General features: G+C 43.5%; 1 protein-coding gene across 1 annotated transcript in view; it reads left to right on the top strand.

Moving 5' to 3' along the window:
• LOC126199297 (venom carboxylesterase-6-like) overlaps nucleotides 1-26,016 on the top strand; it is a 95,707-nt gene that overhangs the window by 34,450 nt on the left and 35,241 nt on the right. The window contains exons 3-6 of the mRNA XM_049936122.1: nucleotides 2,272-2,545; nucleotides 12,997-13,182; nucleotides 19,042-19,241; nucleotides 24,003-24,168. Coding sequence (XP_049792079.1) covers nucleotides 2,272-2,545; nucleotides 12,997-13,182; nucleotides 19,042-19,241; nucleotides 24,003-24,168 — 826 coding nt within the window. The remainder of the gene's footprint in view (nucleotides 1-2,271; nucleotides 2,546-12,996; nucleotides 13,183-19,041; nucleotides 19,242-24,002; nucleotides 24,169-26,016) is intronic.

Genomic DNA, 26,016 nt, shown 5'->3' with positions numbered 1-26,016 from the left:
AGGAAATGGGGTGTTGACTTGAGAAATAATATATACGATGTTTGTCATCCCTGTGTTGGAACAGAGTTGCAACCAAGAGGTAACCATCATCTCTATGGCACTGAAGCCGTCTGTGCTATCACAGTAATCGCCACCAGCAACTTCCTGGCTGCCTTCACATTCCATATATGCAGGGTGTTCGTGAATTCCCGATACAAACTTCTAGGACTTGTAGGAGTCCACGTCCGGAAACGTACCGGTTCCGTGCTGCAGGCATTTGAAAACGTGTTTGCTGTGTAGAATAGTCATGGTGAGGGGGGAGGGGGGGGGGTTGCTTACGTCGGATTAGCTGATATCATTTGACGTCTATCCAAGCTCTTTCACTGTTTCAAGCCTCTATCACATGTCTGTGAGTGTTAGAGCAACTTGGTTGATTACATGTCTGCAGAGTACACCAACATGATCCAGCTGTACGGCGTCGCCTTTATCAAGATCGTTATACAAGATGTCCGACACCATCACATTCCTTTTTTGCCACAGTTACGCAGTTCGAGAAAGGAGACCTTCACCATCAGCAGGCATGACTGTGGTGTTCCAAGTAGATGCCGTACATCCGAACTGGAAGAGGCTGTACTGCACCATGTTGAAAAGAACCCGTTAACGAGTATATCAGAAATTATGCTTGCAATGAATGTTGCCTCCAGCACCATCTGTTATGTTGTGGATGACTAACAACTACATCCATACTACCTCCAGCACTCCATACTACTTCTAACACACACACATACACACACACACACACACACACACACACACACACATATACAAACACACACACACACACACACACACGTGAATGTGGCTTGAACCAGGTGAGAGAGGTAGGACAAAATGGTTCAAATGGCTCTGAGCACTATGGGACTTAACTTCTAAGGTCATCAGTTCCCTAGAACTTAGAACTACTTAAACCTAACTAACCTAAGAACATCACACACATCCATGACCGAGGCAGGATTCGAACCCGCGACCGTAGTGGTCGCGCGGTTCCAGACTGTAGCGCCTAGAACCGCTCGGCCACCTTGGCCGACCGAGGTAGGACTAACATCAAATGAAATCAGCCAATCTGACTAAAGAACAGTCCACCATGAGTACCCTGTTGCAAACCTGCCTAGCAAACATGGTCTCAAACGGCTGTAGAACGGCAACGGTACGTTTCTGGACCTGGGTTCCTATTCAAAATTTTATGAACTCCGTGATGACTGGGTGTTTTGTGATGTCCTTAGCTTAGTTAGGTTTAAGTAGTTCTAAGTTCTAGGGGACTGATGACCATAGATGTTAAGTCCCATAGTGCTCAGAGCCATTTGAACCAATTTTTTTATGAATTCACCCCCTTCTACAAGTCCCAGTAGCCTGTAATGGGAATTTCTGAACGCCCTTACAGCTAGCTCGAATCGCTTTGTCCTCTTGAGAGGAGAGGTTTTCGACTGCAGGCAACTAGAGGACCCTTGTAGGGCTCTGAATTAGGTCCATACTATAGCGAATACCTGTCTAGTGACCTTGTAAGTAGGCTGTTTAGATTTTTATATTGGTAACGCCACGTAGCGCTCTATATGAAAATCACTGACTGTGCTGTGTGCAGTCTGTGGCTGGTGGGCATTGTTGAAATAGTCGCCATTGTAGTGTTGGGCAGTTGGCTGTTAACAGCGCGTAGCGATGCGCAGTTGGAGGTGAGCCGCCAGCAGTGGTGGATGTGGGGAGAGAAACGGCAGAGTTTTGAGAGCGGATGATCTGGACGTGTGTCCATCAGAGACAGTAAATTTGTAAGACTGGATGTCATGAACTGCTGTATGTATTATGACTTTTGAACACTAGTAAGGTAAATACATTGTTTGTTCTCTATCAAAATCTTTCATCTGCTAACTATGCCTATCAGTAGTTAGTGCCTTCAGTAGTTACAATCTTTTATTTAGCTGGCAGTAGTGGCGCTCACTGTATTGCAGTAGTTCGAGTAACGAAGATTTTTGTGAGGTAAGTGATTTGTGAACGGTATAGGTTAATGTTAGTCAGGGCCATTCTTTTGTAGGGATTATTGAAAGTCAGACTGCGTTGCGCTAAAAATATTGTGTGTCAGTTTAGTGATGATCAGAATAGGTAAAGAGCGAAATGTGTGAGTACGTTCAGTTTTGCTCAGCTATTTGAAAATCAAATAGCGTAAGAGTTTTATCAGCACGGTAATTCATAAATTTTTCGAAGGGGACGTTTCATAACCTGACGAACCTGTTGTGTTGGCAGGCACCGCAGCCCCCGGCCAGCTGGGAGGGCGACCGCGATGCCTTGGAGCAGCCATCCTCCTGCGCGCAGAACATGGGTCAGCGCTACGAGGGTTCCGAGGACTGCCTCTACGTCAACGTGTTCGTCCCTTACAACGCGTCAGGACCTTTTCCTGTGCTTACATGGTTTCCTGGAGGCGCCTTCAAAGGCGGGTCTTCGGCAAACGTGGGTCCAGACCTCTTTCTGTCGCAAGACATCATTGTAGTCGCTGTCCAGCCACGAGTTGGAGCAATGGGTAAGTACAGGGTGAGTCAAAATGACTTAAAAACTCTGCAATGAGTTGAAATTTATTGAGGTGACTTACAGAATCGTCAGATGTGGCATTTTGTAGGAAACAACCTCAAGTTACAGATAAAGGCGTCAGCTGTCGTTTTGATTCGATCTGACTACTGTTAAGGTCATCAGTCCCTAAGCTTACATACTACTTAACCTAAATTATCCTAAGGACAAACACACACACACACACATGCCCGAGGGAGGACTCGAACCTTCTCCAGGACCAGCTGAACAGTCCATGACTTCAGCGCCCTAGACCGTTCGGCTATTCCCGCGCGGCTAGATTTCTCAGGTCGGCTAAATGATTTAGTAGGGGAGGAACATTCATACGGTCTTTAATAAAACTGCAGAGAAAGAAATCCAGTGGTGTCAAGTTTGAGGGGTGAGGTGGTCATGTGATTGGTCCTTCACGGCCAATCCCCATAAGTAATCTTACCTGCATCACTAATATACTGTGCCATTGTGAATCTGGATGGTTTCAAGTGTAAACGTCTACGCAGTACTCGCCAAACAATCTTTTGTAGAATGCCAGTCAAGCGAGGCGCACATCGCGTTGATTTTTGTGGACTGCAGGCAAAGCTCTCCCTAACCTGTTCGACGTAATAATCAATACGCGGGCGACCTGCTGATCATGTCGTAGTGAACAACCCGTCTCAACAAAGTTCTTGTGCCAAGAGTAATAGGTAGGCCTGCTTGGACGTTCTTTAGCGTATTCGCTGTGAAATTTACGCCGAACCGTTGTTGCAGAGATCGTTTCTTGAAATCAAAACACACAACGAACACATGCTGCAGCAGTGAAAGGAGCCCTTTCAATACTGCACCACACTGGCGCTCCTGGTGGCGGAATGCTGTACTGATGTACTTTGTTAATTAAACTTGAGGTTGTTTGCCACAAAATTACACATCTACAGTGTAAGTAGGCTGTTTAGGTTTTTATGTTGGTAACGCCACGTAGCGCTCTTATGTAAGTAGGCTGTTTAGGTGCTCATGCTGGTAATACCACGTAGCGCTCTGTATGAAAATCACTGACTGTGCTGTGTGCAGTCTGTGACTGGTTGGCATTGTTGGAATATTCACTATTGTAGTGTTGGCCAGTTGGATGTGAACAGTGCATAGCGTTGTGCAGTTGGAGATGAGCCGCCAGCAGCGTTGGATGTGGGGAGAGAGATGGCAGAGTTTTGAGAGTGGACGATCTGGTCGTGTGTCCGTCAGAAAAAGGAAATTTGTAAGACTGGATCTCATGAACTGATATATATATATATATATATATATATATATATATATATATATATATATATATATATATAGGTTGTTACAAAAAGGTACGGCCAAACTTTCAGGAAACATTCCTCACACACAAATAAAGAAAAGATGTTACGTGGACATGTGTCCGGAAACGCTTAATTTCCATGTTAGAGCTCATTTTAGTTTCGTCCACCTACGCTCAATGGAGCACGTTATCATGATTTCATACTGGATACTCTACCTGTGCTGCTAGAACATGTGCCTTTACAAGTACGACACAACATGTGGTTCATGCACGATGGAGCTCCTGCACATTTCAGTCGAAATGTTCGTACGCTTCTCAACAACAGATTCGGTGACCGATGGATTGGTAGAGGCGGACCAATTCCATGGTCTCCACGCTCTCCTGACCTCAACCCTCTTGACTTTCATTTATGGGGGCATTTGAAAGCCCTTGTCTACGCAACCCCGGTACCAAATGTAGAGACTCTTCGTGCTCGTATTGTGGACGGCTGTGATACAATACGCCATTCTCCAGGGGTGCATCAGCGCAACAGGGATTCCATGCGACGGAGGGTGGATGCATGTATCCTCGCTAACGGAGGACATTTTGAACATTTCCTGTAACAAAGTGTTTGAAGTCACGCTGGTACGTTCTGTTGCTGTGTGTTTCCATTCCATGATTAATGTGATTTGAAGAGAAGTAATAAAATGAGCTCTAACATAGAAAGTAAGCGTTCCCGGACACATGTTCACATAACATATTTTCTTCCTTTTTGTGTGAGGAATGTTTCCTGAAAGTTTGGCCTTACCTTTTTGTAACACCCTATATATATATATATATATATATATATATATATATATATATATATATATATATATATATATAATGACTCTTGAACGCTATTAAGGTAAATACATTGTTTGTTTTCCATCAAAATCTTTCATTTGCTAACTATGACTATCAGTAGTTAGTGCCTTCAGTAGTTAGAATCCTTTATTTAGCTGGCAGTATTGGCGCACGCTGTACTGCAGTAGTTTGAGTAACGAAGATTTTTGTGAGGTAATTGTTTCATGAAAGGTATAGGTTATTGTTAGTCAGGGCCATTCTTTTGTAGGGATTATTGAAAGTCAGATTGCGTTGCGCTAAAAAAAAAATTGTGTGTCAGTTTACTGTTGATCAGAATAAGTAAACAGAGAAATGTCTGAATACGTTCAGTTTTGCTCAGCTGTTTGAAAATCAAATAACGTAGAGGTTTTCCAGCACTGTCATTTATAAATTTTTTTCCAAGGGAACGTTTCGTAACAGATTCTGTAAGTTATTTCAATAAATTTGTGTATGGAATAAATTTCTTTATTTCCATCTCTAATCACAAATTTGTTAGGTCCTCAGACTACCAGTTTCGGTCAACAATGACCATCTTCAGATCTGTTTTAAGCACATGTCCTAATACAATGGACCATCGTCAAAAGATAAATATCAAATCAGCTCAGTTTGTTTTGAACTGTAGTGCTGTTAACAAAATGACTCTAGTATATAGGATATTTAATTTATATATGACGATGCTGAGATGATTTTGTGTTTATCTTTTGACGATGCCACTATGACTCCTTTATATTAGGACATATTTTTAAAATAGATCCGAAGGTGGTCGTTGCTGACCGATACCGGTAATCCGAGGACTTAAAAAGTTCGTGATCATGAACGGAAATAAAGAAATGTATTCTACATTTTCTGGATCATTGTTAATTCTTGAGCATGTAGCATATCATTTCAAAGCTGTAGTTTAGATATTTTCCTTGTGATCTATGCATACGTTAAATTTCTAAGGTCTTCGATTTCCGTATTCACAAAATAATGACAAAAAATATGTAATGCTACTGAAGAGAGACGCTGTTGGACGGGAACAATCACAGGCAATGACGGATGACACGAAACAATGTAAATACATAACAGAGGAGGAGTGATATATTTATAGCGAAAACTTGTATAGGTAGGAAAGTAGTATGGCAGACATAAATAGACCTACCATTCATGTTTAACACAGGTGAGAATACCAACATAAAGGTCAATATCGGACTCTCGGTGAGGAATACACACTCGTTAGGCACTAATGCATATTTTGCACCTGTTATTTATGCTGGCTAACAAATTTTTAGGAGTCGTTGGGGGGATATTGTTCCACTCCTCTCTCAAGGTGGTTTTCGCTGCTTGCACAGTTCAGGGAGAGCGTCTTCACTGAGAAACAAGTCTGCCAAGAGGATTCCAGGCATGGTCTATAACACACAGGCCATCCATAAGTTCTTCATTGTATACTCTGTCCTACACCCCATCGATCTTACGTGGGCTGGTATTCGCGTCCAGAAACGGAATGTCGGGACCTCCCGCACCCTAAAGAGACGGACATGATCCAGAATAAACTCTCTGCAATATCGAAGAGCTGTAACGGTAGCTCGCACAAAGATACGCACTGTGTTTGCCCATTGTGCGCAGTGCCTGCCCACACCATAACGCTTGGGCCTTACTGAGGACGTTCATGATTATTCTGTGGTGTGCAACGCATTCCCCTCTCTCCCCACACTAACTGATGAGAAACATAAAAGTAGATATCCTCGGTGTAACAAAGCAGCTTCAATCACTTAATAAAGGCAAGGCCTCCAGTCCAGATTGTATACCAGTTAGGTTCCTCTCAGAGTATGCTGATAAAATAGCTCCATATTTAGCAATTATATTCAACCACTCGCTCACAGAAAGATCCGTACCTAAAGATTGGAAAATGCTCAGGTCACACCAACACCCAAAATGGGAAGTAGGAGTAATCCGCTGAATTACCGGCCTATTGCCGTTGGTGGGGAGTCTTGCGTGCCTCAGCGATACAGATAGCGGTACCGTAGGTGCAACCACAACGTAGGGGTATCTGTTGAGAGGCCAGACAAACGTGTGGTTCCTGAAGAGGGGCAGCAGCCTTTTCAGTAGTTGCAGGGGCAACAGTCTGGATGATTGACTGATCTGGCCTTGTAACACTAACCAAAACGGCCTTGCTGTGCTGGTACTGCGAACGGCTGAAAGCAAGGGGAAACTACAGCCGTAATTTTTCCCGAGGGCATGCAGCTTTACTGTATGGTTAAATGATGATGGCGTCCTCTTGGGTAAAATATTCCGGAGGTAAAATAGTCTCCCATTCGGATCTCCGGGCGGGGACTACTCAAGAGGACGTCGTTATCAGGAGAAAGAAAACTGGTGTTCTACGAATCGGAGCGTGGATTCAAAAAGATGTAGGTTGCAGTAGTTACTGGGAGATGAAGCTTGCACAGGATAGAGTAGCATGAAGAGCTGCATCAAACCAGTCTCAGGACTGAAGACCACAACAACGTCCATTTGCAGTAGGGTTTTGGAACATACACTGTATTCGAACATTATGAAGTACCTCGAAGAAAACGATTTATTGACACATAGTCAGCACGGATTCAGAAAATATCGTTCTTGTGAAACACAACTAGCTCTTTATACTCATGAAGTAATAAGTGCTATTGACAGGAGATGTCAAATTGATTCCATATTTTTAGATTTCCAGAAGGCTTTCGACACCGTTCCGCATAAGCGTCTTCTAATCATGCTACGTGCCTACGGAGTATCGCCTCAGTTGTGCTACTGGATTCGTGATTTCCTGTCAGAAAGGTCACAGTTCGTAGTAATAGATGGAAAGTCATCGAGTGAAACAGAAGCAACTTCCCCAAGGAAGTTCTATAGGCCCTCTATTGTTCCTGATTTAAATTAACGACATAGGAGACAATCTGAGCAGCCGTCTTAGATTGTTTGCAGATGAAAAGTCATCAGACGATCAAAACGACTTGCAAAATGATTTAGATAAGATATCTGTATGGTGCGAAAAGAAGCAATTGACCCTGAATAAAGACAAGTGTGAAGTTATTTACATGAGTACTAAAAGAAATCAGCTAAATTTCGATTAGGCGATAAGTCACACAAATCTGAAGGCTGTAAATTCAGCGAAATACTTAGGGATTACAATTACAAATAATCTAAATTGCAACGATCACACAGATAATAATGTGGGTAGAGCAAACCAAAGATTGCGATTCACTGGCAGAACACTTAGAAGGTGCAACAGGCCTACTAAAGAGACTGCTTACACCACGCTTGTCCGCCCTGTTCTGCGGTATTGCTGTGCAGTATGGGATCCGCATCAGGTGGGACTGACATCGAAAAAATACAAAGAAGGGCAGCTCGTTTTGTATTATCGCGAAATAGGGGAGATAGTGTCACAGACATAATATGTGAATTGGAGTGGCAATCATTGAAACAAAGGCGTTTTTCGTTGCGATGGGATCTTCTCATGAACTTTCAATCAACAGTTTTCTCCTCCGACTGCAAAAACATTCTGTTGGCACCCACCTACATAGGGAGAAATGATCATCACGATAAAATAAGAGAAATCAGGGCTCGCACAGAAAAATTTAAGTACTCGTTTTTCCCGCGTGCCGTTCGAGAGTGGAACGGTACAGAGACAGCTTGAAGGTGGTTCATTGAACCCTCTGCCACGCACTTTATTGTGAATACCAGAGTAATCACGTAGATGTAGATGTGGCCAGAATCACTCTGCCACAGTAAAGCAGCATTCGGCGGAGAACATCACCCTAGATCATTGTTCCTGACCGCAACCAACACTGTTTTACGCACTCTACACCAGGGAACTCTTTCTCGACGATGACGTGGTTAAAGTGGGATGCATTTAAAACGCTTCCAAGCATACAAAGCAGCCTGATTTAATCGTCATGAAATGGTTCTGGCAGAGGCACCAGGGGCGCCTGCAAGGTATGAAGTGGTCAGGCTAGGAGTGAGCTGTCTGTCCCGTTTCTCCACTAGGGTTACGTACCGATCCTCTTGAGGTGTGGTGGTCCGTCTACGACCACCAGCAAGCTTTCGCTTAGCATTTACTCCTTCAGCAGCCGCAAGATGACACTTTTGGACGCACCCATTACTATAGACACAATAGCATTACTTTGACCAGCTCCCAGCCGTCCAACTGCTCGCATGCGATCTTAAGCACTCAAATGATGTCTTGCAGACACGTTGTTGTACCACACGGAATACCGCACTAATCAGCTCCACAACAACTTTCCTCACACACCGTACTACATGAACTGTCAACGCATTTTTTGTTCACAGCGTCGCCACTGTGGACACTCTTTTAGGAATCTATTTTGACCAGCGGCAAATTGCTGATGCAATAACACCATGACCGGTGAGTGTGCAACCACTGAGTGTGTCTTTCATCGCTGGAGAAAGAGATAAAACGCTAGGATCCACAAATAAACTCCTGTGTCGCGTTCACCAGCTGCATTGGTGTACAGCCATAGCGAAAGAGAACACGTGCAGACTTTCCCGACATTTAACTGTATTTGGCAATGCTGGAGGAAGCTTGTTCTTCATAACGTCTTGTTAACTCGTACCTGCTCATGTATAAAAGCCTTGGAACACAATGAGTAAGGATTATGCCATCTCTGTCCCTAAAAGAGCCCCCATTTTTCAGCACTGGCCCTTACCCGAGATATTTTTGGTGACAGAGAGTCTGTGTGCCTCCAGGGAGCTGACTGTAGTCTACACTACTGGCCATTAAAATTGCTACACCACGAAGATGCCGTGCTACAGACGCGAAATTTAACCGACAGGAAGACGATGCTGTGATATGAAAATGATTAGCTTTTCAGAGCATTCACACAAGGTTGGCGCCGGTGGCGATACCAACAACATGCTGACATGAGGAAAGTTTCCAACAGATTTCTCATACACAAACAGCAGTTGACCAGCGTTGCCTGGTGAAACGTTGTTGTGATGCCTCGTGTAAGGAGGAGAAATGCGTACCATCGCGTTTCCGACTTTGATAAAGGTCGGATTGTAGCCTATCGCGATTGCGGATTATCATATCGCGACATTGCAGCTCGCGTTGGTCGAGATCCAATGACTGTAAGCAGAGTATGGAATCGGTGGGTTCAGGAGGGTAATACAGAACGCCGTTCTGGATCCCAACGGCCTCGTATCACTAGCAGTCGAGATGACGGCATCTTATCCGCATGGCTGTAACGGATCGTGCAGCCACGTCTCGATCCCCGAGTCAACAAATGGGGACGTTTGCAAGACAACAACCATCTGCACGAACAGTTCGACGACGTTTGCAGCAGCATGGACTATCAGCTCGGAGGCCATAGCTGCGGTTACCCTTGACGCTGCATCACAGACAGGAGCGCCTGCGATGGTGTACTCAACGATGAACCTGGGTGTACAAATGGCAAAACGTCATTTTTTCGGATGAATCCAGGTTCTGTTTACAGCATCATGATGGTTGCATCCGTGTTTGGCAACATCGCGGTGAACGCACATTGGAAGCGTGTATTCGTCATAGCCATACTGGCGTATCACCCAGCGTGATGGTATGGGGTGCCATTGGTTACATGTCTCGGTCACCTCTTGTTCGCATTGACGGCACTTTGGACAGTGGACGTTACATTGCAGCTGAGTTACGACCCGTGGCTCTAGCCTTCATTCGATCCCTGCGAAACCCTACATTTCAGTAGGATAATGCACGACCACATGTTGCAGGTCCTGTACGGGCCTTTCTGGATACAGAAAATGTTCTACTGCTGTCCTGGCCAGCACATTCTCCAGATCTCTCACCAACTGAAAACGTCTGGTCAATGGTGACCGAGCAACTGGCTCGTCACAATACGCCAGTCACTACTCTTGATGAACTGTGGTATCGTGTTGAAGCTGCATGGGCAGCTGTACCTGTACACGCCATCCAAGCTCTGTTTGACTGAATACCCAGGCGTATCAAGGCCGTTATTACCGCCAGAGGTGATTGTCCTGGGTACTGATTTCTCAGGACCTATGCACCCAAACTGCGTGTAAATGTAATCACATGTCAGTTCTAGTATAATATATTTGTCCAATGAATACCCGTTTATCACATGCATTTCTTCTTGGTGTAGCAATTTTAATGGCCAGTAGTGTATAACATCTTGTATAGACACCTTTTATTAACCTGACACATTCCACATCATTACGAAGTATCGTACTGATGATCTATGGGACAAGTACTAATCTAATCACTGATGCAGACACAGTGTGTGGCGGCAGTATTATCTGCGCAGCAGAAAGTTCAACTTTTGGAGACCGCGACTCCAGATGTCGCAGCAAAGGCAACAGACAAGGATTGCCGTTGGCCTGCTGAACGATAAATATATCTCGCCCGGCGTTTGGGTCGGCAGTTCACATCTTGTTACTGAAGCCCCAAACGCCCATTCGCAAATACAACTGATATCTCGCATTCTGGACCTGGACTTTTAATTGTAACTCTTGGTTATTTTTAACATGATCTTGGCACTGTTTTTTGGTACTGCTTTGATCTGACAATACGTTAACGCTCGCTCCCTACCACTTAGGACATAGACTTAACATCGATCTTGGTTTTCGCACACTTCTTGGTTCGCAGTAGTGATTTGTGTAGTTGGCTACGGCAAAGAACAATTCTTATTTCGTAAATGGAATGAGTAAAGGGGAAATTAATTCTGGTGGACTGCGAAGCCTATGCTACACGCCATACGGTAGCTCTCGGTTTGTAGAAGTCGATGAAGAAGGCATAAAAATAAATTATAACTTGACCAAAGAACCCTTCTGATCAATTAATTCTGCAAATCATTTATTTAAAAACTAATCACGAACAACTAATAATCCTACTACTTTTTGCCACGTTTGGATCTCCATCGGCTGAGATGTTAGAATTTCGTCCCACAGGAGAAATGACAAAATAAATCTCGAAAGTTGTAGAAAATCGGTATAAAAAAATTAACGTATGGTATGATCTGACACTATGTCTGACTTCATCCTTCAGTTCGAGATCTATTGACATATCTTATCCAAATAACTGTTCAGTGGCATAGTTATGAGAGAAACAGATCAAGTTCAGATGGACGCATGACATTCGACACAAAATTAATCGGCACAATCTCAGTTTCTGTCTTGTTAGCGAAACACAATGGCCATGATAGGTACACCACTTTTGCATGATAAAACAGTTCTTCTTGTCAAGTACAGTGTATAAGTCTTCTAGACCTTCTACAAGCATAATTGTTCCACCAACTTACCATCACGTTGCTCCAAGCGAGAGCAAGTTCGTTATGCAAGACCTATTTGATGTTCACCTGTGTTCCTCCAGACAATCAGAGATCATAATGCCAATGTACGACTGTTTCCTGGTCCGTTTAATGACAACTGTTTCCTGATTGCTTCCATGGTTCATTTTGGAGAAATACCGATAACCTTGCGCTCATCTATGACACCTGATCGGTGTAAAAACAACTGATTTATTTCGCTGGTCTTTATACAACAGCACTACATAAATGGCCCACAAAACTAATCCGTGCCTTAACGTTGTAAATGTGACAGACAGACGATCCACCAAGAAAATACGTAATGTCGTTCAAGTCCAATCAGCTACCAAATAAAAAAATCTGAAGAAGAAACCTTAGAGTCCTAAATTACAGCTAGATAGAATGGAGCACGGTGTCAGCGAGAGTTGTCAGCGAAGAATAATACGGTCGGATGTGTTTGTATTCCATTGAACGCTGAGTTACATTAACTGCGTGACGCCAGCAGTTCCATGTGATTACCTTCTTGCGCCGTCTCGAAGCAGTCAGTGAGGTCTGTGCAGAGATGAGGCTATTCATCTCCATGTCGGAAGTCAGACATGAAGCACATTCATTGCGCTAATGGTCTGTGTAGCTAATCTATTCGTTCTATGGAACGCTTCATTTATTTGTTTTGTGCTAGTAATTGTGTTCCTTATAGTCTTTTCGAGCTGATGAAAGTTCTCCTCCACACAAAGTACGTTGTCTGGGAGAGTCATCAGGGATCAGAACATGGTCTGAAGTGGTTGTGCTCGACTGGATGCTGAGCTACATTTACCACATGATGTCAGCAGTTCCGTGTGTGTGTGTGTGTGTGTGTTTGTGAGAGAGAGAGAGAGAGAGAGAGGGAGGGAGGGAGGGAGGGAGGGAGGGAAGGAAAGAGGAGGGAGGGGAGAATACTGAAGGAGGAATTGGAATGACCCAATTTTTTTAATGGTTGGGCTATGACGTCATTTGCAGGCTTGCTGAGCACTGGTGACGACGTGATCCCTGGGAACGCCGGCATGAAGGACATGGTGATGGCCCTGCAGTGGGTACAGCAGAACATCGCCGCATTTGGCGGGGACCCCAACCAGGTGACCATCGGCGGTGAGAGTTCTGGGGGCTGCTCTGCATCACATCTGGTGTTATCGCCTCTCGCTGCAGGTCAGTACATCAGCCCATTTCAGACAAGAGTGGCACACCTTATGAGTTTCACTAACGACACTCGAAATTGGGCAGGGCGTCGCGATGAAGGTCTTTAATAGTGCATCAGGTTTCTGTTGTCTCGTTTACATTGATTTCCTAGTGTCCGAAAAATCTAGTATCAAAGTCCCCATAAACGTAGCGGACTCAGGAGAAATTAGATCTTTTCGTGTTACGAAAGTTTTTTGCATTGTCGTACTTAGTACTCTGGTTCTCAATGATTGCTTTGTATGCTTACCAGTTTATTTAACCCAGTTTGTAAAACTGTGTGCGCCAGCAGGAGGGTTTCATCAACGTTGGTGAGTGTTCATCACACCCAAACATATAACTAAGTCCTAAAGTGTTGCTCATAGCTCATCTCACTGCTGCTATTGTCAACTAGTAATTCGAATGTCTTGGACTCGATTTCTTCAGACAGTCTCTTCTTTTTCCTCTTTTAATGCTATGGATTGGGGTTTTCGCGAGCTCAGGAAACATATGATTGCCGCGAGGTGTTCTGCATGCTATGGAGAGTAACGATTAGCATAGCTGGCTGGCATGTCGTGGGTCCCCAGCACAACTCTACATTTTTATATGTTTTTAATGTTTGCATATTCTGAAATACTCCATGTTTGTATAAATAGCAGCACCTGCCCTCCAGGATGCAATTCTATTCTGTCTGTACGTTGTGTCTGTAATTAACGTGCTTTCAGTGGTAGGTGTTGTACTTCCTGATGACCCTGCTTTCTGATTTGAATTTGATTGTAGTTACAATGTGACATTTTTTGGTGGAGACGCCGGGTACTTTGAAACATCTACATTACCGTGGTTCCCATTAGGCAACGAAAAAGCCATTGCCTACACGGGCAGGAACCAGAGTACAAGCAGTACATAGTTCCCAAGGTTCAAAAATGTTCAAATGTGTGTGAAATCTTATGGGACTTAATTGCTAAGGTCATCAGTCCCTAAGCTTACACACTACTTAACCTAAATTATCCTAAGGACAAACACACACACACGCCCATGCCCGAGGGAGGACTCGAACCTCCGCCGGGACCAGCCGCACAGTCCAAGACTGCAGCGCGTTAGACCGCTCAACTAATCCGACGCGGCAGTTCCCAAGGTCTGTACGTTCTAGAGACCAATGGATTCCAAAAAACCAGTAAGTCAGCTGCACATCACACAATCATCAGTGTTTTCTGGAGACGATGGTCAGGGCTCGACAAAGTGGGTGAAGAGGCTCGACCGAGTTGCCAGATACAACAGTTGGTATGATACGAGGCGTGTTTTTTAAGTAAGTACCGTTTTGAAATTAAAAAAAGACGTGCTAAGATATCTAAATAATGTTATTTTTACATGAAAGCCTGTACCTTGATCTATTTTTCTACATAATTTCCGTCAATATTGAGGCACTTGTCATAACATTGTACCAGTTTTTGAATACCTTCCTCACAGAAGTCTGACGCCTGACTTGTTAATCACTGCATCACCACTGTTTTAACTTCGTCATCGTCTTGAAGACGCTGACCGCCCAGGTGTTTCTTCAAGTGCAGGAACAGATGGTAGTTACTGGGCGTAAGATCGGGCCTGTACGGAGGATGATCTAGAGTTGCCAGATACAACAGTTGGTATGATACGAGGCGTGTTTTTTAAGTAAGTACCGTTTTGAAATTAAAAAAAGACGTGCTAAGATATCTAAATAATGTTATTTTTACATGAAAGCCTGTACCTTGATCTATTTTTCTACATAATTTCCGTCAATATTGAGGCACTTGTCATAACATTGTACCAGTTTTTGAATACCTTCCTCACAGAAGTCTGACGCCTGACTTGTTAATCACTGCATCACCACTGTTTTAACTTCGTCATCGTCTTGAAGACGCTGACCGCCCAGGTGTTTCTTCAAGTGCAGGAACAGATGGTAGTTACTGGGCGTAAGATCGGGCCTGTACGGAGGATGATCTAGAGTTTCCCATCGAAAAGATGTGATGAGATCTTTGGTCTGATTCACCACATGCGGGCGGGTATTGTCTTGCAGCAAAACGATGCCCTTGCTCAACTTCCATGGACAGTTGCTTTGATTCTGGTGTGACGTAAGCCACCCATGTTTCATTGCCCGTAACAATTTGGCTTAATAAATCATCACCGTCGTTGTGGTACCACTCAAGGAAAGTCAATGCACTGTCTAAAAGTTTGGTTTTGTGCACATCCGTCAACATTTTCGGTACCCAACGTGCGCACAATTTTCAGTAATTCAAGTGCTCGGGCACAATGCCATACAAAACACTACGAGAAACATTAGGAAAGTCATCCCGCAAGGAGGAAATCGTAAAGTGTCTGTTTTCTCTCACCTTATTGTCGATTTCCTGCGCCAAACTTTCATTAAGACCGAAGGACGCCCACTCCATTGTTCATCATGCACATTTTTGCGGCCATCTTTAAATGCTCTCACCCACTTTCTTACCATTCCGTCACTCATAATGTTTTCTCCGTAAACTGCACAGATCTCACGATGAATATCGAACGCTTTTAGGCCTTTAGCACTGAGAAATCTTATAACAGCCCGTACTTCACAGTCGGAGGGACTCACGATTATCGGAGGCATCTTAAACACTCAGTACACAACGTAAATAAGGAAGAATCACACTGTAATGGCGTCAGTGCGTACATTAAGGTACAGGCTTTCATGTAAAAATAAAATTATTGAGATATCTTAGCACGTCTTTTTTTAATTTCAAAACCGTACTTACTTAAAAAACACGCCTCGTACCATGTGTTTAGTAAACGTGTACTTTTACTTGGACAACACAGCCCAGCAATGGTCCGAAAACAACGAAGAGAAGCTCGATAGCTGGAACAAATTCCAGAACGAACCTGCAGAAAACTTTCGGTGCAACAAGTCCACTTGGTGGAAGAACAGCTGAAGAACAAGGGTCAACGTCGTTGAGAAACGACTCAGTCTTACAAGCAGAATGTTTTGGCCCTATGCCACATTGTGCATTCAAATATGACAGAAGCCAACAAAATCTCACATTTGATGAAAGGAGCCACAGAAGACTTGTGCCAGGCTCTGCTGGTAAAGGATATCACAAGAAACGAGGAATTCATGAAGTGGTGCCAGCAAATTGAGGAAATGCAACTGGAAAGAGGAGGGTAATGACCGACTCAGAATGTGGTCCATATAGCATTTGTGGAAGCCTCTCTCATACTCCTCTCTCTGCTATCCAGAACTGTCGGATCGAATAAGCGAGAGAAAACATGAACGTCGACCTCATATATCAGGAGCTGATAAGAGAATGTTGAAGAAGAAGTGTATCGATCTTTAGCACCTACCTCCGTCCCCAATCGAATGTTCCACAAGACAAGTGTTCGACAATACTACGCTGCAAGACGGTAACCATCAAAACGGTCCTATTCACACCAGTCAACTGCAGACGATTGTATTCGAGTGTTGGACGAATGCTATCAGCATAGCCTGGCCGCGATCGCTCCGCAACACGCTGCAGCTGTTCCCAGTTGCCATACAGAGGTGCCAACTGCTCGCATAGCCGCCAAATTCAGGAAAACGAAGTGATGCAACCGTCTATGGAGGTGAGATCGAAACAGATGAAAATTTTCCGTGAACGGCGGCTACCAAGAGGTCAGGAAATCTTATTGACGTCCTCATTGGCACACAAACTATCCGGCTGCTAGTCAACTCTAGGGCTTATGTACCTGTAATGTCGAATGCTTATCATCACCAGCTAAAAAACGCTATATTCCACGAAACTCAAACCATTGTGCTGAAGTTTCAAATGGTAAATACGTCCAGCCGACAGTAACAGGTACTGCAAGAATAACTGTCAATGGTAGAAAACAGCCATTCTAATTTCTGTTGATCCGTCATGGACATAGGACATCGGCTGGTCAAGTAAATATCAATGAAATTTGACAACAGCCGTGTAATTGAGATGTTATTTTATTCTGACAACCAGTTTCGGCATTCCACTATGCCATCTTCAGGTCCCATATGCATCTCTCAAAAATAAACGATACTGAAATACAGTGCCATATATTCCTGGATGTCGTGAATGCAAAACCGTATCCCAAGTGTTTCATTCGAAGACTTGATTGCCTACTAATATGTGTTTTAACAGAATGTTGTCATCGGATTATTCTCAGATGGGCCTTCTTGCAGGCATCACAACAGTCACAGAATGTGGAAGACCAGAATTTTAGATTGGCGAGGCCATTCCAACAAGCACACATACCAAACATTGCTCTGGGAAGTTGCTTGCAGTTGAAAATGTGCTTATTCCCTCCTTTATGGACGAAACAAGCTTTGGTCTCAATCTAACTGCTCAGTTAAACTGTGAAGCTACTAAGACTCACAAAAGAAATCTGCATACCAGCGTTAATCTCTGCGGGAGTTCAAGGATATGTTCGGATCACCAACTGTCACGAGAGGCCACAACTTACCAAGGACCGTATGTGCGTAGGAACATCAGAAACAGTCTAAGCGATCACCACCAAATGTCTGTTATTTAGAATTTATCGCATCTAGAAAAATTCTCGAAATTTCTTATGTTTGTAATATTTGCTTATTCTTGAATACTCTAGTATAAACAACGGCTTCCCCGTGAAGAAGGCAGTTCTGCCGTGTCTGTTCGTTAGTATTTGCAATTAACGCACTTTCAGTACTTCGTTGAGAACTCTGCTTCCGGATTTGGACTTGATTGTGGTTACGACGTGACTACAGCAGTGCTAAACACATTTTGTTATCACCTAATAAATTCTGATACTGGTTCATCATTAATGTCATTACGCAAGACACTACAGATCAGAAGAAACATTCTTCAGTCCATGTACAACACCTATCTTCCCTCAGGTATTCTAGCAAATATATTTTATCCACCTTTCAGTTTCTGCTACCGCCTTTACTATAAGTGCTACATGCTGCTTGATGTTATCATAGGATTCTCGCTTGCAGTTGCACACCAGACTTTTTCGCAGAAGGCTGCTTTTCCCCAGGCAACAGCAGAGCTATGGAATTCTGCAGCCCAGACAGTCGCAGAATTTGGTTTGAAACTTCATTTTTCAAATGCTTCGGATACGCAGAACACGTAAACTTCTACCTGATTCCCGAGGCACAACATGCTTTAAGCTGCACCCTCATCTCATATATCGTACATACGTCTAGTTCAGTAGATGCACGCATGCACTCTTGACAGCTGTCCACACTGTATATACAGGGTGGTCAGAAATAGCCTGAAAAGCTTCAAACGGTGTTGCAGGGGAGATTGTGCTGAGAAATAATAGCTAACGAAACAGCCCCATAAGTTGCGCCGTTTACGAGTTATTTAGCATTAGCAATTCAAGCAGCCCGTCCGAGACAGTGTCGCCAAACGTGTTCCTCGTTCGATTTCCTAAAACCGAACAAACGTAGCGTTTACTCCTCTAGCTTAACTTTATCATTTCTGAAAAAGAGACATTTTAAATGGTAATGAGCATTTGAACAAGTAGTAATTCACCGACCCATAGACGTCTGTGCATTATCGCATTTTAGCGCGTGCAAGTGTTTGAATTTGCTCGCACAGCGACCTAACTGGCTAACTACAATGCTAAATTGCTCGGGAATGGTCGCAAAGTACCGAATTTTTTTTCTTAACAGTTATTTCTCAGCACATCCTCCCATCAACACCCTTACAAGCTTTCCAGACTGTTTCTGAACACCCTGTACACAGTGATGTCACAATACAGGCGTCTACTGTAGATTACGGTGGCCACCAAGGTAGCCCTTGTCGGTTGGTTTTACAGTCTCAGAGATACATGTAGTAGCAGTGCGTTTGTCTTCCCCCACAGGCCTCTTCCGCAGCGCCATAATCCACAGTGGAGAGGCGGCCAGCCCCTGGGGAATAATGCCAGACCCAGCGGCCAAGGCGTTCCGCTTGGCGGAGGTCCTGGGCTTCACGGCGAACAACACTCAGGAGCTGCGAGACTTCCTGTTAACGGTGGACCCACAGGACCTCGTATCCCACGATGACGACATCATCACACCAGAGGTAACTCCAGCAGGTTTATACTATAAGCATCCATATCAGCCACTACGAGGACTATTACCCAGCTACCGTATTTTACGGACTATAAGACTCACTTTTTTTCGAAAAATTGCCTCCAAAATTCAGGTGCGTCTCAAGCTCGAAATTAATATTCGATGCTGCGGGAAACCTATATCTGGCAACATTGGATTCAACTGGCAGCAGTAGTGCACCGATGCGACGAACACGAGTTACTGGAATTCATAAGCTTGCTAACACTCTCTCCCTCCAGATCTGCCATCACAAACCCAGAACACTGTCTAGCCTACTGCATTCTACGGTGCCAGTGAACTTGAATTAAAAGTGATTTGTGTCATCGGTAACAGTACAATATTTTTGTTAGTATCTCGTTTCGTAATAGAAAAGAATAAAAGGTATTCACATGATGGGAACTATAAATTGAAAGTAATAGCACATGCAGAACGATGTTGAAACAGAGCAGTCGAGCGGCATTTCGGCCCTCCACCAATAGAAAAAAAACCATTCGCGATTGGCGGGCTAGTAAAGAAGAACTGAAAAAATGAGGATGACTAAATATGCAAATAAAAGACTGAACGCAAAATTACCAAAAGTAGAAGATGACGTATTGGAATGGATTCAAGGACACCGACAAAATAGCATTGCAATTAATACAAAAAAATTATTCAAATGACACGCTTGTAAGCTAGTGCTATAGGGGAGCTTAACAGACTTTAAGGGTATTGGTTAATGCTACAGGTTTATGAAGCGTCGTGGTCTTAGTATGCGAAACAAAACCAAAATATCTCTGAAAATGCCAGACGAGTGTGAAGAGAAAATATTACCTTTATATCGCTTTATTATTCAGCATCGAAAGAAAACTAGTGTGGAACTAAGCTACACAGCGAATATGGACGAAACTCCTCCGACATCTGTTGTTCCGAGCAACAGAATTGGTTCCATGAAAGGCGCTAAACTTGTATCTATAAAAACAAGTGGTCATAAAAAAATACAATAAGCTGTTGTCTTTTCACGCTATGCTGACGGTACTAACCTTAATCCGATGACCCTTGTCAAGCACAAACCAATGCCAAAACCTTCTCACATACCACCAGGTGTTGCTCCCGTACATGACAGGGGCCGGATGGAAAGGACTAGTATGAAATTATGGAATAACCGAGTGTGGGAGAGAAGAGTTCTCTTCTTGCGCTAGATCAGTTTATAAGTCGTTTGAAAAATCCTGTGAAAGAGAAATTGAGACAGGGAAATTCAGAGCTTGCTGTTATTCCGGGAGGACTTACTTCACGGCTGCAATCTCTTAATGTCTTGATAAATAAACCACTCAAAGTATACCATATATGAGAGAGGAATGGAACGAGTGGATGCTGGATGAAATCCATCATGAATTCACTCCGAAGGGTGCTTTAAAACGACCTACATTCAAACAAATGTCAGTGGATAAAATAGTCGTGGTACAGAGTGAAAGAAGACATTATTGCTAAATATTTCAAGGAGTGGTGCGTAAGTAACGATCTCGGTAGCTGTGAAGACCATCTTGTGCACAACGGTGACGATGAAGAAGAAGAAAATAAGTTCAGATGTCGATTTTCAGAGATTTTAAAGGTCATTTGGTTTTATAAAATAACATTGTTTTTCTAATCTGGCCTTGCAACCTAATAATAAAAATAGTAAAAATGTTATTTTTTAAAAAATTTCGTAAAAATTAAGGTGTGTGTTACAGTCGGTAGCGCCGTATAGCCCATAAAACAAGGTATATGAAGGACTGAATAACTGTTAATGGAAGATGGGGTGCCAGATAGATTAGGTTTTCGTATGTTAAAAGAGTGGAGGAGCACGAGGGCATACCACATCCAATAAGACCATATCTAGTATAGCACTGTAGCGTTCAAACTATCAGATTGAAGATAGCTTTATTTGTACCTACACTACAAAGTAGACAAGCAGAACGATTCACATTCTCAAACTATTTAGTACTTTTATAACGCATCGTGTTACAAACCCTCCCAAGAACACCACGTGCAGTGACGAGCGGGCGGGCGGCCACACAAGGCCGGAAACAAAGAATGAGCCGAGAAGTCATTAATGAATGTGAAATCAGGTGAGAGATTCGGGACCTTTTGATGAGGAACCAACAGCTGCTCTGTCCGTAATTTGCATATTAATTTTATTTAGGTGTATCTAAAAATTCAACCACTAATTAAGCCATCTAAATAATTACAGAACGGAGGGGAACCTTATAATAATAATTCCCTACGTATATTCTGAGAGGAATTAATGAATTGTTTAATATGGCAATGGACGTTAAAAAGAATCAAGTATAAACTAAGCGTCTCCTTGGCCTTGAGGAGCACACGAGTACAGAAAAGCCCACTGTTCCAACGACTGGCGCTGTACCAGGATAGGATACCTCTGGTGCAAAAGGGAAGCGGCCAGTTCTATGGCCCAGCGGGCGGCAACTAACCGCTTGACCAGTCAGCAAGTTTGCACCAGAATTACTTTTTAGGCTACAGCCGTACGCATGCTAGTGTGAGGTACCGACCAGCTACTAAAACCCCTGTGCATCGCCACTCCGAGACATTTTACTAAGTCTTCTTGGAAGGCCCACCAGCTGCCACCTCGCCTGCGACCGCCACTTGTCCGCAGATACGTACCGCGATGCTACGGCAAAGTTGAACGGTTCGTTATTTCGGGCACAGTCTAGTAATGATACTCAGATTTGTCACCAAATGCTAGTTCTCGTGGTTCGGTATTCTCTCTCACAACTGTTCTCGAGGTAAACTTGTGTAGTTATAGGGTACTTCTCTTCCTATAGCCTACGTCATCCTGCGAATCTGTCTATGTCAGTGAAGGCTGCTCTCAATTAAGAGTTCGTTGTTCTGTACTAATTTCAGAACACTTCTCTTGTGTTCTTTACTAAATATTCCCTCCAGCATCCGTTCAAACCAGTGGGCCCTTGCAAGTAGGTTCGCAGTACATGCCTTCCCACGGTCTGATATTAATAGGAGATCTCGATGGCCTGTCAATATGTATCTTGCCGGCTAACAGGTGGGTAGGGACACGAGACTGTGGCAGTCAGTTTAGGTGGTATGCAGAAAATCATCATAGCTAAGTAACAGAAAGAAATTGAAAACCTCCTAAAATAACATTTTGTTTTGGACAGTAAGTGACAGTAGACCTAGCAAAATGATTCAATAGTTAAGAGACTGAGCTTCCATTCATGAGGACGGCAGTTCAGATCCTCGACTTGCCATCCAATTATACATTTGCTGTCAGTTCCTTAAGTTGCTTCAAGCAAACGCAGTGATTATTCTCTTGAAATCTAATTTTGTGCTACATTTACAATGACCTCATGGACGACAGAACACTAGTCCTCATCTTCCATTTCCTTCTAATTATTGACAGCTTCCCTTGAATTTGGCTACGTAAAAGACGGACATATCTGAGTGGTGTCTGTTCCACCGAACACGTCTGACAAAACAGACACCACGCGTGATGACATGACTGATGCATACATTATGTACTCACTCCTCTGTATAAGTCCTATAAGTGTGTAACGGGTATTTTCGAACATCCTGCATAATGAAAAGCAAACTGAGATCGTAGCGAAATTTCTTTTAACTGACTGAACTATTTAATTACATCAGGTGATTGATATTATCGTTAAGCCACCACTCATCTAAAAACAACTAGACAAGACATAAATACGTAAGACATAGATAAGTTTAAGGGTTCCTGTCGGAGAAAATGTACCGCCTTACATCATTTGCTGGTGGTGTAGGATTAATTCTACAAACTTATAGACAAGCTACTAACTGCTTACATACTCGTAGTTCTCGAATTCTGTCTAGTTGCAGAAAACATGCTACATGCTTACATTATTACTGGATGACGCCCAGATGTACAGGATCTGCTTTGTATGCCGTTCTTGAATCCAGCTGGTTGTAGAAAGGATGTTCCGTGATGTTGTATTTATCTTGGTAACCCCAAATAACTTTTTGTCCAGAAGCAGAAAATAATGTTTGAAGCAAAAGTTGTTTCTCTATGTAAAACAAAATTCACTTGACGCTTGTATAGTAGCAAACAGTGCGGCTACTCAGGGTAACCTGACTCGTTCGCTTGTTGAAAATAATAGTGAGCAAATGGAAACTCAAGAAAAGTGTGCACCAGTCATTCAGTCAACCGTCTTCAGTTGGAGGTTTTTGTGTACACAATTACACCAACGAAGATAAGGTAGAGATACTTCTGATTTATGGAGAATGTTAGTTAGCAGAACAGTAACGACCGGTTTGCATTTCCTTTGCGCTTATACTTGTTTACTACCAACACCGGAAAATTTACAATTTATGTTACCCTGAGAAAATGCAACGTATACTAGAACGTGAGAGACACAGTCAAATTCGTGTTACGTTTTTTTAATATCGTGATGTTTATTTGAATGGTACACTGTGATACCTTTTGAACATGACTTGAGGAGAGAGAGTTTATTACTAGGAAAAGATATAGGGCACTATTTAAAAATAGGAGTGCTGCGCATATCTTCATAACGAACAAAGTTACAAGAAAGGCAACCATGCTAATTAATCTCACCCCTGGTAGCTAAACAACATTCGCTTGATACATTTTTTATTTTGCTTATCAAGAAAATAGTTACTGGGGTTATCAAGATAAATGTGACACCCTGTGTAATATGCTACCTGTATCTTTTATACTTACAGCCTACTAATTCTGCTATTGCCACTTTTGCAGGAGGAGATCCGCATCCAGCATCTTGCCTGGCTCCCCGTGCTTGAACAGGACGTGGAAGGCGCCTTCGTTACCGAGTGGCCGGCCGAAAGCCTGAAGGCAGGTCGTTTCAACAAGGTCCCCGTCATCACGGGCTTCACGTCCGGGGACGGGCTCGAGCTGATTCAACGTGAGTTTCAACCTACCCATTCGACTATGACTACCGTAGTTTTCGATCCGTTAAACCGACATTCTGCTGTTTGCTACTGCTCGTAACGTCCTGTCAGCTCTTAAAGACACGGTCAGTACTGAGACAAGATGTACTGACAAAACAGTTTATTAATTGTAGCTCCTCAACCCTAATTTTAACAGAACAGCTTACACTGTAATGGTGCCGAGACAAACTGACTCTTATTCTTCTTGACGGTATTCCATATCTAATCAGAAAACAGTAAGTATTCAGACGCAAGTTTGGATAATAATGTCAACTGTTGCTTGTTTGTTTGTTTGAAACGCTGGAGCTCATAAGCGCCCAAATCTTGACTTAAAATTGACCGTTTTCTACGGAAAGCACTCCGTGATTCTTGAAATTAACTAACACGTATGTGCCTAAACGGCATTAGTGGGTAGGTAAAACTATAATGAATAACTATAGTGAGGCTAGAACCCTATTTAAAAAGCAACACACCAAGTGGATAGCTAATATTAACAATTATAACACCCTCCTCTTTTTGACTGGCCATTTGGTAATATTTTCTAGGACAACTGATGTCCACAGTCGAAGAGTAAATCTCCTCCGCCATGTTGCTACAACTAGTAGATGGTAGAATGAGATCTACAGCCTGTGCCGTATCTGCCAAAAACCTCAGATAGCTCAGATGACACACATTAAAGTGAATGGGATTAAAGAACTGACACTGGATTAGTATGTGCCCTACTGTCAGTGGTTCTTTACAGCAAGAGCAAAGAGGTGCGGGGCCACCGCTTACCAGCTGACGATGGCTGAAAAGACAAAGACCTCCTCGCAACGATATGATCTGAAGTAAACCGCCCAAGTCGTAGGGAGGGGTTTAATCTCCTGAGCTTGTTGCCACGGGGAGACAACCAATGTTCGCGCCGGAGTGACAGTTCCTATATACAACACTGATGAGATCGTCCGAGGGGGCTGAATTGCTAAGTGGTCAGAGAAGTAAAACTGCAGAATTGTCAGAGGCAATGGCACTAGCAGCAGCAGCAGCCTCATTTCACGACATCCCGACAGGTCCAGGTACGCAAAAGATTGTTGTGTTGGTAACAGCATCAGCGAACGAGTGAAGCCATTCCCGGATCCGTTGTACTAAAGGGTGGTACGTGTTAATCGCACACGGGCTCTGGAGAGCACTGAGGATATCAGAGTACGCAACAGATTTGCAGAATCCGTGGTAAAGGGCAAACGTCTCCGCAGTAAAAATCGAGCACTGGTCTGAATGGCGATATCTAAAACCCTCTCCGACGACAATAAAGTAGTATCCAACATCACGGAGCAGCACATATTGTTGCTTCTTACAGAAGCTTACTTCTGTGCTCTCAAAAAGTTCCGCGACATATTTCCACACAATGTTAAACGTCAATACACTACTGGCTATTAAAATTGCTACATTAAGAAGAAACGCAGATGATAAACGGGTATTCATTGGACAAATACACTCCTGGAAATGGAAAAAAGAACACATTGACACCGGTGTGTCAGACCCACCATACTTGCTCCGGACACTGCGAGAGGGCTGTACAAGCAATGATCACACGCACGGCACAGCGGACACACCAGGAACCGCGGTGTTGGCCGTCGAATGGCGCTAGCTGCGCAGCATTTGTGCACCGCCGCCGTCAGTGTCAGCCAGTTTGCCGTGGCATACGGAGCTCCATCGCAGTCTTTAACACTGCTAGCATGCCGCGACAGCGTGGACGTGAACCGTATGTGCAGTTGACGGACTTTGAGCGAGGGCGTATAGTGGGCATGCGGGAGGCCGGGTGGACGTACCGCCGAATTGCTCAACAC

This window comes from Schistocerca nitens, chromosome 8, assembly GCF_023898315.1.
Source record: "Schistocerca nitens isolate TAMUIC-IGC-003100 chromosome 8, iqSchNite1.1, whole genome shotgun sequence".
In the NCBI taxonomy this organism is placed as follows: Eukaryota; Metazoa; Arthropoda; class Insecta; order Orthoptera; family Acrididae; genus Schistocerca; species Schistocerca nitens.
The sequence above is the reverse complement of the archived record's forward strand: the minus strand, read 5'-3'. Positions and strand labels throughout refer to the sequence as shown.